Source organism: Excalfactoria chinensis, chromosome 4 (genome assembly GCF_039878825.1).
Source record: "Excalfactoria chinensis isolate bCotChi1 chromosome 4, bCotChi1.hap2, whole genome shotgun sequence".
NCBI classification, from domain to species: domain Eukaryota; kingdom Metazoa; phylum Chordata; class Aves; order Galliformes; family Phasianidae; genus Excalfactoria; species Excalfactoria chinensis.
Window position 1 is genome coordinate 20,613,086 of NC_092828.1, and position 15,602 is coordinate 20,628,687.

The 15,602-nt window shown below is 38.4% G+C and overlaps 1 protein-coding gene across 10 annotated transcripts in view; it reads left to right on the forward strand.

Moving 5' to 3' along the window:
• The window catches only part of TBC1D1 (TBC1 domain family member 1), a 93,413-nt gene that overhangs the window by 43,756 nt on the left and 34,055 nt on the right, over window positions 1-15,602 (forward strand). For 9 of the 10 annotated variants that reach the window (XM_072334781.1, XM_072334778.1, XM_072334783.1 and 6 more), the window contains 7 exons: window positions 1,652-2,185; window positions 4,824-4,913; window positions 7,698-7,802; window positions 8,594-8,726; window positions 10,112-10,203; window positions 11,583-11,693; window positions 14,272-14,400. In XM_072334781.1, coding sequence (XP_072190882.1) covers window positions 1,652-2,185; window positions 4,824-4,913; window positions 7,698-7,802; window positions 8,594-8,726; window positions 10,112-10,203; window positions 11,583-11,693; window positions 14,272-14,400 — 1,194 coding nt within the window. The remainder of the gene's footprint in view (window positions 1-1,651; window positions 2,186-4,823; window positions 4,914-7,697; window positions 7,803-8,593; window positions 8,727-10,111; window positions 10,204-11,582; window positions 11,694-14,271; window positions 14,401-15,602) is intronic. The other variant, XM_072334788.1, reaches the window with a different exon arrangement.

The following is a 15,602-nucleotide window of genomic DNA, read 5'->3' on the forward strand; positions in this document are numbered from 1 at the left end:
ATGGTAAATATTGGTTTCATCAGCAGGCCCACTAGGTCTTTTCAGATGTGAAGATTTTTTAACAGTAAAGTAATTCTGAGAGATGCAGTATTCATTTCTAGCTACTACCTCTATGCAAAGCCTGTCTACTGCTGAACTGTAGCTTTGCCAAAGCCTACAGTGTTCAATAAGAAAATAAATTTTTCAATAAAAAAAAACATTGAATAAATCCCATTCAGTAGCTGTGCATCTGTTATGGACAGCAAGTTTGCTGTCTGGACTTCGTCTCACCCATAACCCTTGCAGTAGCAGCACTGCTGTACACCTTCTGTATAATCAGTTTGTGCCAAGGAAACTTCATCCTGGTTGTGATCATGGCAGGCTTTGCTGCTGTGAAGGCTGATGCTCTTGGCCTAGGCAATGTGAGCATTTTCCAGGAAAGGCTGTGACTGCAGCCACTACGACCTCAGCGACAGCAGAGGGACTGTGGAGCTCTGAGTGCATTCTGGTGACTGAGAGGTAAAACTAGCTGGTGAGCCCATCAGGGTTAAACATGTTTGTTGGGAAGTCCTACAGCAGCTGCAGCTTGAAATATGCCTAGAAGAAAGTTTTGTGTTTCATTGTCATCCTAATATGTTATGTGGCTAAAAAACTGTGGGGTGAATAGAATTGAAGTGGACTTTGAGCTGACTACAGAGCAAGTGCATGCTGTTTGAGATAATAAAAGTTTGTTATACCAATAAGTTCTTCTTTTATATGATTAAAAAATGAAGGACAAAGCTGCCTGAGCATCCTCCTGCAGCCATGACCCTGCATTTACCTTCCCCTTTGTCCTGGCTATGGGATCAGCTGATGGCTCAAGGGTGAGGCAATGCTTCCTGAGTCACGCTGGGTATTTCATCATCTCTTGTTTGAAGTCTGCTAGCTATATGTGTTGTGTGATTCCTTGTTTGTTCAAATGATCACGCTGAAGTCTTTGTGAGCACCTGTAGTACACTCAGCTTTTATTGTGTAGGCTTTTCTTTAATTCTCTCTAAGTCCTTTGCTGTTTCCTCTGTTGGTTTATATACATTGTTGTGTTATGATAAGCCATAGTAATGTCTGAAGAAGATGGAGGTTGCATCTCCAGTGCATTCTCTATGCTCAGGGATGCCTTCTTTCCTAGGGAAGATGGCTTCCCCAGATTTTAGTCTGCTGCTCCCTAGCTTCCTTCTGTGCTGTCTGCAGCCAAACACTTGTGAAGTAAGCTGTCAATTCTTGATAGGGAAAATCCACACTTGGTGTGACCTGTTATCAAAGTAATGTGGGGGGAATTAAGAAACTGGCAGAATTCTCTCCTGTAGCCAAAGGTCATGGCCCTGTGGCAGCAGCAGAGGAGCCTTTGTCTCAGGGGAATCAGAGCAGTACAACATCACCAGACACCAGCAGTGCTCTTCTGACAACATGTAGATGATGCTGAGCTCTTGATGGGGAACAAATGGGCAACTCATCTAGTCAGTGTCTTATTATAACATAGATCTGGTGGAGAAATACAGGATCACTTTGGTTGGTCTTTCAGAAAGTAAAAACAATTGTTTACGGACACTTACAGCAAGGAGCCCCTCTTAGTGTTGCAACTTGCTTGTCATGAAGCACAAGATGCTAATTTTGTGGATTTTTTTTCCTCTTACAGGTGCCTGAGATTATAAGTTCTATTCGACAAGCTGGAAAAATTGCTCGTCAAGAGGAGTTTCAGAATAATCCTTCAGATATTGAAGACCCTTTTGCCAAAAAGTTTGAGGTTCTGTTCTGTGGTCGTGTGACTGTAGCACATAAAAATGCACCCCCAGCTCTCATAGATGAATGCATTGAGAAATTTAATCATGCAAGTTGTACAAAAAAATCGGATTCCGACTCCTCATCCCAACAACATGAAACTGCCAATAACTCCGGAGGCTTCTCCTTCAGCAACAAATTTCGTTCTGTCTTCCAGCCCTTGATGGGTGAAGAGGAGGAGAAAAGGCCAATTAGGAAATCTTTTTCCCAACCTGGACTTCGTTCCCTGGCTTTTAAGAAGGATTTTCAAGAGGGAAGCCATAGGAGTAACAGCTTTGTCAGGTCTTTTGAAGAAGATGCCATTTCACTAAACCTAAAAAGTCAGCTTATCTATGGACACAGTGTTGTGCAGCCAACAGACATTGCAGAAAACAGGACAATGTTGTTTACGGTAAAGCAAGATTTGCAGCTAATGGTGGTGTTCTCACATCTTGGAGATTGGAATGGCAAACAGCAGGGCTTTTTTTCTTGCAGATGGCAGTTACTTCTTTAATAACTTAATTGCAGTTACCAGAGCTAAAACTAAACTTGCCTACTTCTTTATAAAGTGTTACTCGTCAGTATAAGTTATTTCATAGCAAAATAGCTTTGTGCTATATACTTTAAAACAGCACTATCTGACAAGTTGGGCCTCTACAGACAACTTTCTAGAGCACAGCAGGAAGTTAGATCCTAGTTACACATATGCAACAGAGCATGTGTAGTTACTCTGGCTATTAACAGATGAAATAAATTTATAGGTGAATGAATTACTTGCAACTAGGGCAGAAGAAATAAACCATGATGTGGGCTAGTAGAATTTATGTCCTGTGATAAGCAGCATAATTTATGAAGGCTTTCCGGCTTCCTAATGCCTGTATAATGATACAGTAACATGGTGACTCCCTCCCCTATTCCACACTACATATGCTGTTGTGTTGCTTTTCTGTGGCTTACCATGATGGGTAAGCAGTGAAAGTACTTTTTCAAGACCTTAGAAAGAAGTAACGGTTAGTGCTATATGTTCCTTCTTGTAATCATTCTGACTGATAATTTACTTATTGTGTTGTGTATTTCAAAATATCTTATACAAATCTGAAGCTGACCGTGCTGTAGCTGTCTGTTATGAGCTCATCTCAGTTCTGTCAGCGAGTGCATTTTTACTTTATATTAAACAGGTACAGCAGTTCTTGGAGCTGCATGCCTCTCCAGCTTGGATATAACATCAGTCACCTGCTGATAGCCTCATTTACAGATTGTGCAGTTTTGTTGCTCTGACCTTCTGTCTCAGTTTTCTTTTTTGGCCTAGAGATATATTGTTTTGGTATGCCCAGTTGTGTTCTTTTGCCATTCAGCTGGTCTGAAATTAGCTAAATATAAGGAAGTAAAGTTACCCTGCTTTGTGACTCATGAGCTTGTGGTGTAGCTGAGTCCATGGATAGCCCCCGTGTTCATCAGTTTTTGAGTATGCTTATGACATGCACAGATTTTCATCTTTGTTCATCAGTTAGTGCGTGGCTACATAAGAAATGATCACAAGTAACTTCATAGTCAGAGGAAAACAATTGTTTGTATCTTCTTAGTCAAAGAAATTAGTTTTTTTCCCAAGCCTGTAAGAGTCTGGTCTATGAGGTGTGTAAAATGTTTGGATCAGCGATCTGCTAACTCTCCTGAGCTGGTTCATAGAATCACAGAATTACTCAGGTTGGAAAAGACCTCGAAGATAGATCATCAAGTCCAACCGCAGCCTAACCATAATACCCTACCTCTAACAACCCTCTGCTAAATCACATCTCTGAGCAGTCTGCAATTTTAATTTCATTCTGAAGAACTGCTTCCCTAGCCATTCTCTCTGGCTTTTTTGTTTGTTTTGTTTTTTATAGTATTCAGCTCATTTCTGATGATTTCCACTGCACCGTGACCAAATACAAAAGGCATTTTTGGGGCTGCGCTGAGAGTGATTCTCAGGAAGGGGAAGGCAGAGGGGTTGGATCCTGAATAGGCATGAGAAGAAATAACCCTTAGAACACCCATGTGGTCAGCCCTGGGGGACCCTGAAGAAAACCAGTGGGCTATTGGGGAAGATGGCTGTTTGGGGCTAAAGTGAAGGAGGGTGTGGAAGGCAAATATGCAGGGCTGCTTTTAGACACCACAAGGTGGCACATCTCACTCTGTCCTTTTACACACAGGATCCTCCCTCTCACATCTTCATGCAGTTGCAGGTGTATTGGTGACACTGATTTTTTGGGGTTTGGTGTGTGTTGAAGCTTCAGCAAGTTTGTCTTAAGTCAAGCTGTGAATGGATCAGGATTCTTTTTTAAAATCTAATACATGACTTAGCAGACTTTATGATGTGCTGGGAACTGTTAGAAGTCTGACCATAGTCTGTTAAAATATTAGAAAGGAAATGCCAAGAGTTGAAAAACAATAAAATATAAACCTTATAAAAAGCCTTCACCCATCAAAAGCATCAGGTCTTGAGTCTCTGCTGTGCAAATGGCCTACGGATTAGATTAGGTTAGAAGATACACTCTAGTAACTTCATTTTTATTGTTAGAGCCTTTAAATTAGATGTTGTGAGTATCTTAAATAAATAAAATCCAACTCCTTCTTCCCTCCAGTAAGAAAATAAGTGGAGTGGAATACAGAGATACACATGGATTTAAATTTGGGGGGATTTTATTCAGTAGCTTCTGTAATATGGTGTGTGCCAAGGCTGTAGAAACTAAGACAAGAGTGTTAATACAATTTCTCAGTGTGAAATGAATTGCTTGTGGTATAACATTACAGTCATCTAATTAATCACTGTTCTCAATCTCATGTTTCAAATGTAAAATTAAATCAGATTTCAGTAGCGTGCAGTGCTCTGAATGCCAGACCAATGTTGTTTATTCTTTCCTTATTGAGTAATAATTCACTAATTGGTTTAAAAGTACAGCTAGAATAAAGTTAGAGATTTTGTCCAGGAAATAATTTTGTAATGAGAAAAAAAAGTAATTCAGATGTTATTTGTTACCATTTTGTTATTTTTTATTTATGTTTTTAATCAGATTGGCCAGTCTGAAGTTTACCTCATCAGTCCTGACACAAAAAAAGTAGCGATTGAGAAAAGCTTTAAAGAAATATCGTTTTGTTCTCAGGTAAGATTGGGCATCTATTCTTTCTTTAAAAGTAAACAAATAAATAAGAAATGTGTATATATATATTCAGCACTTTCTATCCATTCTCTGCTTGTGAATCCTTATGTATTTCTCCCCAAGCTTTTCAAATGGATCCTCGCCCACATGATTGCAGTAATTGCTGTTTACAAGTTAATCAGTAATTCTGTCAGACTGTCATTCTTTCCTTGTGGTTTGCATTGTAATTTCTGTGATAAAGGCTCACTTCCCTGTCTGCTGGATGAATAATGCAAGTTAGAAGAAACAATTTGGTAATTTCTGGCTGCAATTTCAGCAGGCATTATTGACAGTTATGCAAATCTGTGACTTTCTGAGTTGTATCGCTGTAGTTTTCAAGGAGTGACAGTGAGAGGGGACAAAGAGTTTGTAAGAGTTCTCTGAAGAATAGCTCTAAATTTAATTTGCAAGAGCATAAATTATATGTGAGTAAAAGACAACAGTCTGCACTGCAGTGGTAGTGTGTGTGATGCAGTGAGGGAAGGCATATTTCAGAGCCTCCTCGTTCACTGGCTTTCTTATGCTACTTTGCACTTGCTTACTTGCATGGAGGCATTCTCCTCAGTGCTTTGCAGTGTAAATGATAGTGGTATCTTGCTGGAAGGCTTGCAGTAGCTTTATGTACCCATTTTTAAATGTTAGGACTATTATGTGCTATAATTCTAGCTTATTTGTTTTGTGATATTTTTTTTTCCTTGATAAACTGATGAGGAAAGCTTTCATCATTAGATATATATGTACGTATTCTAAAAATTTCAGAGTAAATTCACTGCTTTGCATGATGTCAGATCAAGAGCTTTGAAGAGAACCCCTTGATCGCAGAAAGAAATCGTTATCCCCATGTTCAGCCCTTTCCCTAGGCAGCAGTTAGTGAGACAGACTTCATGCCATGCCCTGCAGGCCAGCAGACTCTCATGCCTTTCAGGGAAGTAGGAGGCAGGTCTGACTGAGTCAGTCCCTCCTGTCTGAAGCATGCGTGGTTGGGCAGATCCTGTGTCAGCTCAATGAGTGTTGATCCTGGGCTGTAGATCCAAGGGCTTGTACCCTAAGAATGCAAATTTCAGAAGACTAACGAGAATTATCTTACCTATTTATCTTGGTTATACGAGAACCTTCTTAATTAACCTTTTCTTGGAGGCACTGGAGATAAATTATAGGGGAACTCAGAACCAGTGCATAATTTCCAGAATGTCCGAATATCTCACCAGTAAGATATTAGAAATAGTAGGAAGTATGTGACCCTGGGGCAGTGTCAGAGATTGCTGATCTGAAACAGTTGAGAGCAGTTGCTTGCTGCTGGTACCTTGCAATTCTGTGAGCAGGGCTGTGATCCCACATAGGCTTCCTCCACTGCAGTGATTGGGTTTCAAGAGAAGAAAGGGCACAGAAATTTGTATCAGCTCTTTTGTGCATCACATTACTACCCCCCTAAAGTGCTTTAACTTGGGTACCCAGTGGAACTAGAGCCAGAGAAGCTGAGGACTTGATATTATTTCAGTGTCCTGATCTGCTTGTTCTTGTGGTATATTAGTGCTTGATGTTTGTGCGATAAAGCCTTTGTTGTCTATGTGTAAACATCACATTCTGAGAAACTGGGTATTTATATGTATTATTTTCCTTTATTCATCTGTCATGCTTTGAGGGTTTATTGTCATTAATGATGTAATGATGTAATGTTTGAGTCGCTGCAGAGTGTGTGATGCCACTACACGTTCTTTTTGGGCTACCTGCCCCCTCTGTTTTATAGACGTATTCTGTTTCAGTGTTGTTTTTAAAGAAGTATTTTCTTTGTGATAAAATGACAGAATATTCAGAACGTCCTGTTGAGGTAACAGAGAAAAGAAGGGGGAAAAAATGTTGTGTCAGCCATCTTCAGATTACTTAGCCTGCACTGAAATTTCTTATTTTGTGAAGTTTCTGGTCATTGTGGGTTGTTATTGTGACTGCTTGACCTTACAGTGTGCTTCACTTTACTATGGTTGTAGCATGGTAGCTAGAAGGTAACAAAAGGATACTGAGCGTAACTGAATTAGTGTAAGTTCTACCACTCTGCATGGCATGCATCATAAGGTTTAACCACACATTGTGCACTGAGGAGACATGCACAGGTATGAGCTGATCCTGCTCATCTGGAAGTCATTTCCTAAAAGAAAAAAAATTCCAGCAATTGAGTAACTTCCTTAGCATTTTGCCAGGAGGTAATGCCTATCTACTGTGCGAGTAGATTACACCTGACGTTGCATGCCTTTTAGAAGCAATAATGTTTCCGTGATTCATTTTTTATATATTAAACCATTTTCATTTGTAAATAGCCAAGCTTTTAGACTTAATTTGTATATGTGTATTGATTTTTTTCACTGTTGCTTTATTTGCTTTTACAAATCTAAAACAATTGTGTCTACTTAAGCAAAAGGGAAAAAGGATAGAGCAAGCCTTCCTCCATTGCTGTCTCCAACATTAAGTAAAATACATATTGAGTAGTATTTCTTTATCCTTGTGAGTGTTTTCCAGTGGATCTATAACCAACCCCATGAAGCATCTTACAAGTGAAATTTTAAAAAATCATGAGGGTTCTATACCAGAAGAGACTTTTTAAAATGACCTTATGACTTTAATGTAGCTGCAACATAGATACGTGATGTATCTGCTATCCTTTTGACCTTACGTGCTTTTTTTAATAGGAAAAAAAATAGATATAAAACACTTAACTTAAATGGGACTACTTTGCTCCTGTTGTTTTTGTGGTAGGGAATTAGACACGTGGATCACTTTGGATTCATCTGCAGAGAGTCTTCAGAAAATGGAGGCTTCCACTTCGTTTGCTACGTGTTTCAGTGTGCAGATGAAGCACTGGTAAGTGAAAGAAAAGAGAGACCTAATGTCATCTTGTGCTCTGTATTTTCCTGAAGATCTTCTACCTTACGGCTACACTACTGTGCTTTGGTCAGTCTGGTGCCTCACAACTGCAGTAGGCTTGAGTTTTTGTGTTTTTTTGGTTTTTTCCTTTTCATAGAATTATAGAATGGCCTGGGTTGAAAAGGACCACAGTTCTTATCTAGCTTCAACACCCCTGCCACGTGCAGGGTTGCCAACCACCAGACCAGGCTGCCCAGAGCCACATCCAGCCTGGCTTTGAATGCTTTCAGGGATGGGGCATCCACAGCCTCCTTGGGCAACCTGTTCCAGTGCGTCACCACCCTGTGTGAAAAAAATTCCTCCTAATATCTAACCTAAACTTCCCCCGTCTCAGCTTAAGACTATTCCCCCTTGTCCTTTTCACTATCTGCCCTTGTAAACAGTGATTCTCCTTCCTGTTTATATGCTCATTTCAAGTACTGGAAGGTCACAATGAGGTCTACTCTCTTTTAATCATATACAAGAAAACATTTCCAGATAGAAGCAGTGCCTATTACTATACCACAAGAATAAAAGTTGTTAGCCTGGAAGAAATGACTTCACAATAAGTTTGTTTTTGTGCTTGTGAGTTCCTGTGCTGTTTCTGTGCACAAACAACTCCTCTTTGCATCATGTGCGCACCTTCCCAAACAGCAGTGTCATTCGGAATGACAGTTGTGTTTGTGTTAGGGAAAAGAGAAGCTCTGTGAAGAAGTGAAATTGTTCTTTTGCACCCTGTTCTTTTTCAGGTTGATGAAATCATGATGACATTGAAACAGGCTTTCACTGTAGCTGCTGTGCAACAGACTTCCAAGGCACAACCCCAGCTCTGCGAAACGTGTCCCCTGCAAAGCTTGCATAAACTCTGTGAAAAGATAGAAGGTGGGGTTTAAAGAATTTTATGGTCAGTTGTTTGGCTTTGTTATTTTTTCCTAACAATTTTATTGGTGGACTGTCTTATGTGTGAAGCTGTAGGGAAGTGAATGCTTAAATAGAACATTAGATGTGGGGGAAGAAAAATGGAGCGCCAGTCTCTCTTATACAGAGAACTGTTGTATAAAGTTATCTGTAACCTAATAAGAACTTTCAAATAATCTTAAGCTCTCATCTTGTATTTCACTTGATTTTTGAAAACAAATTAACGGTTTAAATGTGAATGAATTGCAAGTAGCCTAGCCCAGTTAGCTATACAAATACAGCAAATTGCAGGTAAGAAACCTCTCGAGAATACATACTGCAATAACCTGCCTGTTGAATCTGGTTAGGTAATGGCATTACAGAGCCACTAAATATGAATCATTGAGTTTTGAATTTGCGTGTTTATGTTAATCTGTGCTCCCTTGTGAAAAGCAATTGCAGCCTAGAAAACAAGTTTAAGACAGAAGAACAAAACATAACTAATTGCATTTCAGCAAATTTCACCATAAGGCTTTGTTCATTTAAATGATTTCTGGGGTGATTAGAGGGCAACAGTAGCTTACCGGATCACTGAAGTAGCTTGTTGGGCTAAAAACTATCCAGTATTAATTTTGATGAAATAGAAGGACTTCCAGAACCACTTTGAACTCTGTTTTGGCCTTCAGCTAGCGATCAGTTTTTGGGAAAATTCTTCAGTGCAAAGGAATCTTAATGTTTTTAATCATGTCATCTGCTTCTGAAGGAGAAACACCATGATCAGAAACTGAAGTACAAAATACTGTTGATGGTTTGCTGTTCTTCCACAGAAAATAAAAGGAAGAAATTTTAACCCAGGATGAGAGCAGGAAAATAAATAATCTGAATGGGAAAGTAGTCGGGATTAGGCTGTCAGTTAATATTCTCAGCGAGAAACAAATAACTTCTTTCCTGATATGCAGTAAGTTTGCTCTTTTTCAGAGGAGTCTTAAGGCTTACAAATCAGAGAAAGATGATGGAAAATACGTTTGTACAGCAACCAAAATCCAGGCAGTTACTGAATAGAAACAGCAGCGAAATAGTCTATGAAAGTGCTTTAGGTTGTGGGTTAATTTTGTTTCGTGAGGTGATGGAACCTTCTAGACCAGCTGAGAGTGTAATCCTGGTCTGTGCTCAATAAATCTTGTTGCAAGGAGTTCATGTCCCGCATTTAAAGTCGTCTTCAGTAGAAGCTTTATATTAACCTCCCGTTCTTTTTCATGGCTTGTTATGAAATTGCTGCAAAGGGTCAGCTCAAAAAATTGGGCTTTAGCTTTCATTGTATACATAGTTCTGCAATTGTTTATTTCTGCCAATTTTGTTCCTCTTATTAGGGCTACACCCTTCTAAGACTAAACTAGAACTACAAAAGCATCTAACAACACTAAATAGCCAGGAGCAGGCTTCTGTTTTTGAAGAGGTTAAGGTAAGCTATAACGTAAAGAACCAAAATTATTTGGGTTTCTTTTGAGAACTATTCATTGGATGTATATCATAGACTATCGATCACCTTGGGCTTTATTTTTTGTATCATTATTTTTGATTTATTTTCTATCTTCATGTTGGCTCATTTTTCTTCTTTTTATTCCTCTCTTATGTTAACTTTTCACTGAGGGGAAACTGCATGTGCTTTTGTAGTGAGTCAAGGCAGTAACCTGTGCTTTAAGAATCTTCAACTTTGAGAATGACCAAAACAAATTACTGTAACGTTTTCAGATCAGAAAATGTCCTGTATAAAAGTAAACCAAGATCTTAATACTCGTTCAACTAACTGGATTTAAGATGGATGATGAACATTAAAAGCAATATAATTGGGCATGTCACATTAGATTATGAAACTTCAAACTTTTAAAATACTGTTTCCTTCCTGTTTTGAGTCATTCCAGTCTCTGTCTTTGTTTCCATGTGGCAATTTTTCATCCAGTACCAAATTTGGAAGTTGCTCAATGGAGTGACTCAGTTTGTTTGTATATAGCAGCAAGCAGCCACTGTTGCCTTTTTAGTAGTCTGTACACGTTTTAAGGACCTTGTTAATGCTTCTTGTAAGAGTCTGCAAGCAATGAACTTGGTAAACAATGGTAAAATATTTCTCCAGCATATCTTTTTTCATTGTTCTTTTGAGTTGGAGCAACTGAAACTGTGTTCATAGAGCTTCATATGTTTTAATCAGGACACATATTTTTTAATAATTGTCTTTCTAAGGGTGATATTTATTAATCTTTGGCTTTTCTGGCGTTGGCTCCTTTATGCTGCATCTTCTGCATTTCCTCAATAGCCTTTAAACCTAACCTTGGAAAACCATGTTTTATATGATCAAATTCTGTAATTGTTTTGGATGTTTTTTAATGCATCATTTCATATTTAAATAGAGTGCAGAAGAGACTGATATGTTCACCTTCTACAGCCCTGAACAGTAATTTTTAAGACACCTGTCCTTTTCCAAAAACAAAATTTCTGGTGAGAAAGATGACTAGAAGCATCGTCATTAACAGCAAGACATACTTTAAGTATGCTACAACTCGGAACTACATTTTTTGTAGACATACACTGAAGTTGTTATTTGCATGTAGCAGTTTCATACTTTAGATTTCACACAAAATCACTCATTTTGGACGTGTGGTTGAAGTGTTTCTCTGGCTGTATTACTGCTTTCCTTGGGATACTGCTGTCCTCTGGTGGGCTGAGATGGTATAACTACTTTAAACTTGTAGTTTCGTACTGACAGTGAGAAAATGAAAAGGGTGAGACGTTTGCTGATCGTTTTATGAATATGTATGACTGTGCTTGTGGTGTTTTTAATTGAAGAAATTGAGACCAAGAAATGATCAAAAAGAGAATGAGCTGATTATCTCTATTTTGAGAAACATGTATGAAGAAAAACAGAAGGACCATGTTCACACTGGGGAAGCAAAACAAGTAAGTAACCATTCAGTTTCAGCTCATGTAAAAAAAAGCCAAGAAAAATAATTAATTCCATTCCTATGTCTTTCCAAAGGCAAACTTCCATCACTGATATTTTGGTGCTTCAAACTGTTAGCAGAGTTGAACACTGGTTTTCCTTACAGCTAGTGTGAAATGCTGAAATTAGGCATATATTGCATGTTTTGAGTTGTCAAGTAGAGTTTGGTTCTGGACACTGGAGAAAGAGATGCAAGCTAAGTAGGCCAATAATTGTATTGGTTCTTTCTTCTCATTTCAGTGATAATTCTGTCAGAAAATATATAATGAATCTGTAATTGCTCTCACCTGATCTGTGGCTTTTGCCATTTCCTTGACTGTGTGTGTGAGCCAATACCACAACACCACCTTGGGCTTGATCCTTGCTAAAAACTGTTATGTTGACTCAATAGCTGAAAGTTATTTCTTGTGTGTAAACTACCATTTGAAGTGACCTCAAAGAGGAATACCTGAGAAGCAGTGCTGCAGAATCAACTGGAAAGATCATGGAGTTGCAGGGATTGGAAGGGACCTCAGAAGGTCAAGTCAAACCCTTCCTGCTAAGCATTGCCATCTATTTCCGAAGATCTAAGCTACTTTACATTCTGTATCAGGTCATATCAGTATTTATACAGCACAGTCAAGATTTTTCGAAAATGATTAATGATTTTTGGATGCCTTCTTCTGTGCCTTACTTGAAATGCCTCAAGGAGATCTGTATTGCAAAAAATAATTGGCACTTGTTCTGTGAAAACTTTCAGTTCTGATTATTTGACCCTTTGCAAAATGTTGGTTGACGCCCACCACTTTCTGACTGTGTTGTGACAGCTATGGGCCATTGTGATACAAACTAGCAAACTAATATTGGGGGAGTAATTAGAACCCTGATGAAAATTGGGGAAGTGGCAAGTCTTCATTTACTATTCATTTAGTTTGTTAATCTCTTCTTATTCTATGGTTTAGTTACTTACTGACCTCTCAGAGAAAGCAGAAAGAACACTTTCTTTTTCACAAGTTCTTGGCTTGGACTTCTCAGTGGAAATATATTTTTAAGGAGAAAAAAACAACAACACAGTGGTGTAGTTTTGATATGACAAGAAATGTTGTATGGTGTCCTTAATCATCATACCTGAAATATCCATATTTGAAATAATACATAATATTAAATAGATGTCAGTTGTGAATGGTTTGGAAGTAAAGATATATAAAGCAAGATAATATCTTAATATATATTCGGTGTTTTTTGAAAATTCCTAAGGCCTGCTGCAGTTTGTTTGCTCAGCTTCTGAAGCCAAAAGTGGCTAATGTGACACTTGCGAAAATGCCAAGGCTGTAAGAACAGAGTTGACTTGCCCTTAGTCCCTCATTTTTCTTAGTATAACATCCTATATTTACTCCGCTAATTTATCTCCAGAGCTGTGTGACAGCAGATACATTTGAATGTGTATTATGGCAACGTTACTTGTCTCAGCAAGCCCATGGCTTGCTGGTGTCCCTGTTTTCTTCTTTTCTGTATAACTATTCACTTTCATACTTCCCCCTCTACTGTATGTTGGTGATGTTTGTTTATGTCATTTATAATTAAATCAGGAGAGGAAAAAAACAAGTGATACTAGCATATGGGTCTTTTTAAACAAAAATGACCTACAAAATAAATATTTTTTTTGTAAGAACATAAAAGCAGGCAGCATCTATCTAGCCCTTTGAGCTTAAGGTGTGTAAAAAGGAAAAGAAAATGCTAAGTCAAATTTTGTAGTACTGCAGTTAGGAAGCTTTAGAATTGCATGTAGTCAGAACTATTTAGTGATGCAAGTATCTCATATCTGTTCAGTACTGATAGTTACATAGATTGAGCAATTGTATCTTGGAAGTTAAGACCAAGTAGTGAAGGCTACAGTGCCTGATAGCCTCAAAATGAACCCCAAAAATAACAGTGAAAATTGTGCTGCAGGTGACAGGCTTAGATCCTTATATTGGCACTGTAGTGTCATTTCTTTTAATTTGCTACTGTAGTCCTCACAGGCACTGGAAAGGGACTTAAATGTTTCTTTAAAAATCAAAAATCTGAATGGACTGTTAGCTTTAAAACTGAAGAGTTCCTACTACTGAAGTATATAGGAGAATTAGATTATTACACGTCTTTGTGGCATTTATGAAGTCTGATATTTAGATGATGAAGATACTCGAGAGTTCTTACAAAGCATATCTTGGCTGAAGAAAAGTAATTCCTTGAGAAATCCCTAATCTGTTACACTTGAACTTTAGAACTTTAGAACAACTGTGCTTTGGCATTAAAGAAAATTTGTCAACGCAGCCATAAATTCTTACTGAAACAGCAATTCTTCTGAAGCACATTACTACACTCCACAATTGTAACTCCAAGAAATTTTCTAGGGTAGTTTGGTGAGCTTCAGTGTAAGTATCAGTAGAGGGAAAGATATGAAAAATCCAGGACAGTAGGAGGAAAGAATTGATGCATGTTACAGAAGTCTTCATATTCTTCACTGAGATACCACGTTTTTTTGCGTTTCACATTTATGTTTTTAAACACTTATAGACTTCACAACCGGCTGCTGAGAATGCTGTAAATGAAGTGCCCAGCAGTGCTCCAAGATTCAGATTAGATATGTTGAAGAACAAGGCAAAAAGATCTCTGACGGAGTCATTTGAAAGTATTTTATCACGTGTGAGTATCCTCATGTTTATTGCCTCTGATCATAATTTTGTTTTATTTATTCAAATAGTAGATACACCAGATCCTTTCAGACTGTAGTTAAGTGGCTATTAAAGACAGAGTGCAAAAAATACACGAGAAAATAAAAGTAATTACAAATGTTCACTTCTAATTATGTAGAAGGAAATTACTAGGGAACTGACTAAGCATTCCTAACAAGACGGTGTTTATTAATAATGACAGAACTCCTGAATACTGAAGCGTCTGAACTTTTAAATGTCCTGGTTTTGACTGGGATAGAGTTCATTTTCTTCATAGTGACCGGTTTAGTGCGTGTTTTGGATCTGAGAGAAAAACAGTGGTGATAACACAGTGATGTTTTAGTTGTTGCTGAGCTGTGCTTACAGTAGGTCGGGCTCTTGCACTGCTCTGTCAGTGGGAGGCCGGGGCTGTACACAGAGCTGAGGGGGAACAGAATCAAGACAGATGACCCATACTGGCCAAAGGGATATTCCATACCACATGGTGCCATGTTGGCAATAAAACTGGGGGAACTGGCCAGGAGGCTGCTGTTGACTGGGGCCTGGCTGGGCCTTGGCTGGCAGGTGACAAACTGATTGAATTGTGCATCCCTTGTATTGTGTATTCTTCTAGTTATAATTATTTTCTTTTCCTTTTCTATGCTATTAAATTGTCTGTATTTCAACCTGCAAGTTTTACTGTTTTTCCCAATTGTCTGCTCCATCCCATTGTGGGTGGGGGTTAAGCCACAACAGCCAGAGGCTATTTGAAAGCAAGAAATGTTAAGGACCTCAGAAGACGCTAAGAGTATGCAGGTATTTGGGCAATATTACATGAGGTAAAATTCTTCATAAACAGTATTGGCTTTACCTTTTAGTGGGAACAATTTGAACTCACATGTAATAGTCATCCCCAAGAAAGGGATCATGAGCAAATGGCTGAAAGTATCTGCTAATTACTCAACAGAAGCTATGAAAATAGATCTGATGTCAGATTTAAGCAGTGCTTCAGCCTTCAGAATAACTTCTCATTCAAATATTCTTTGTTCCGCACCTCCTTTCAAAGCAAATACAGTGCAAAGTAGGTGCTTTAGTAGTGGATATAGTAGGTATGTGCAGTATGTGATTATGTTTGTGTACGATGCACGTAGTTGCTTATGAGAATTCCCTAATTGAATAGACATCATTAAAAAT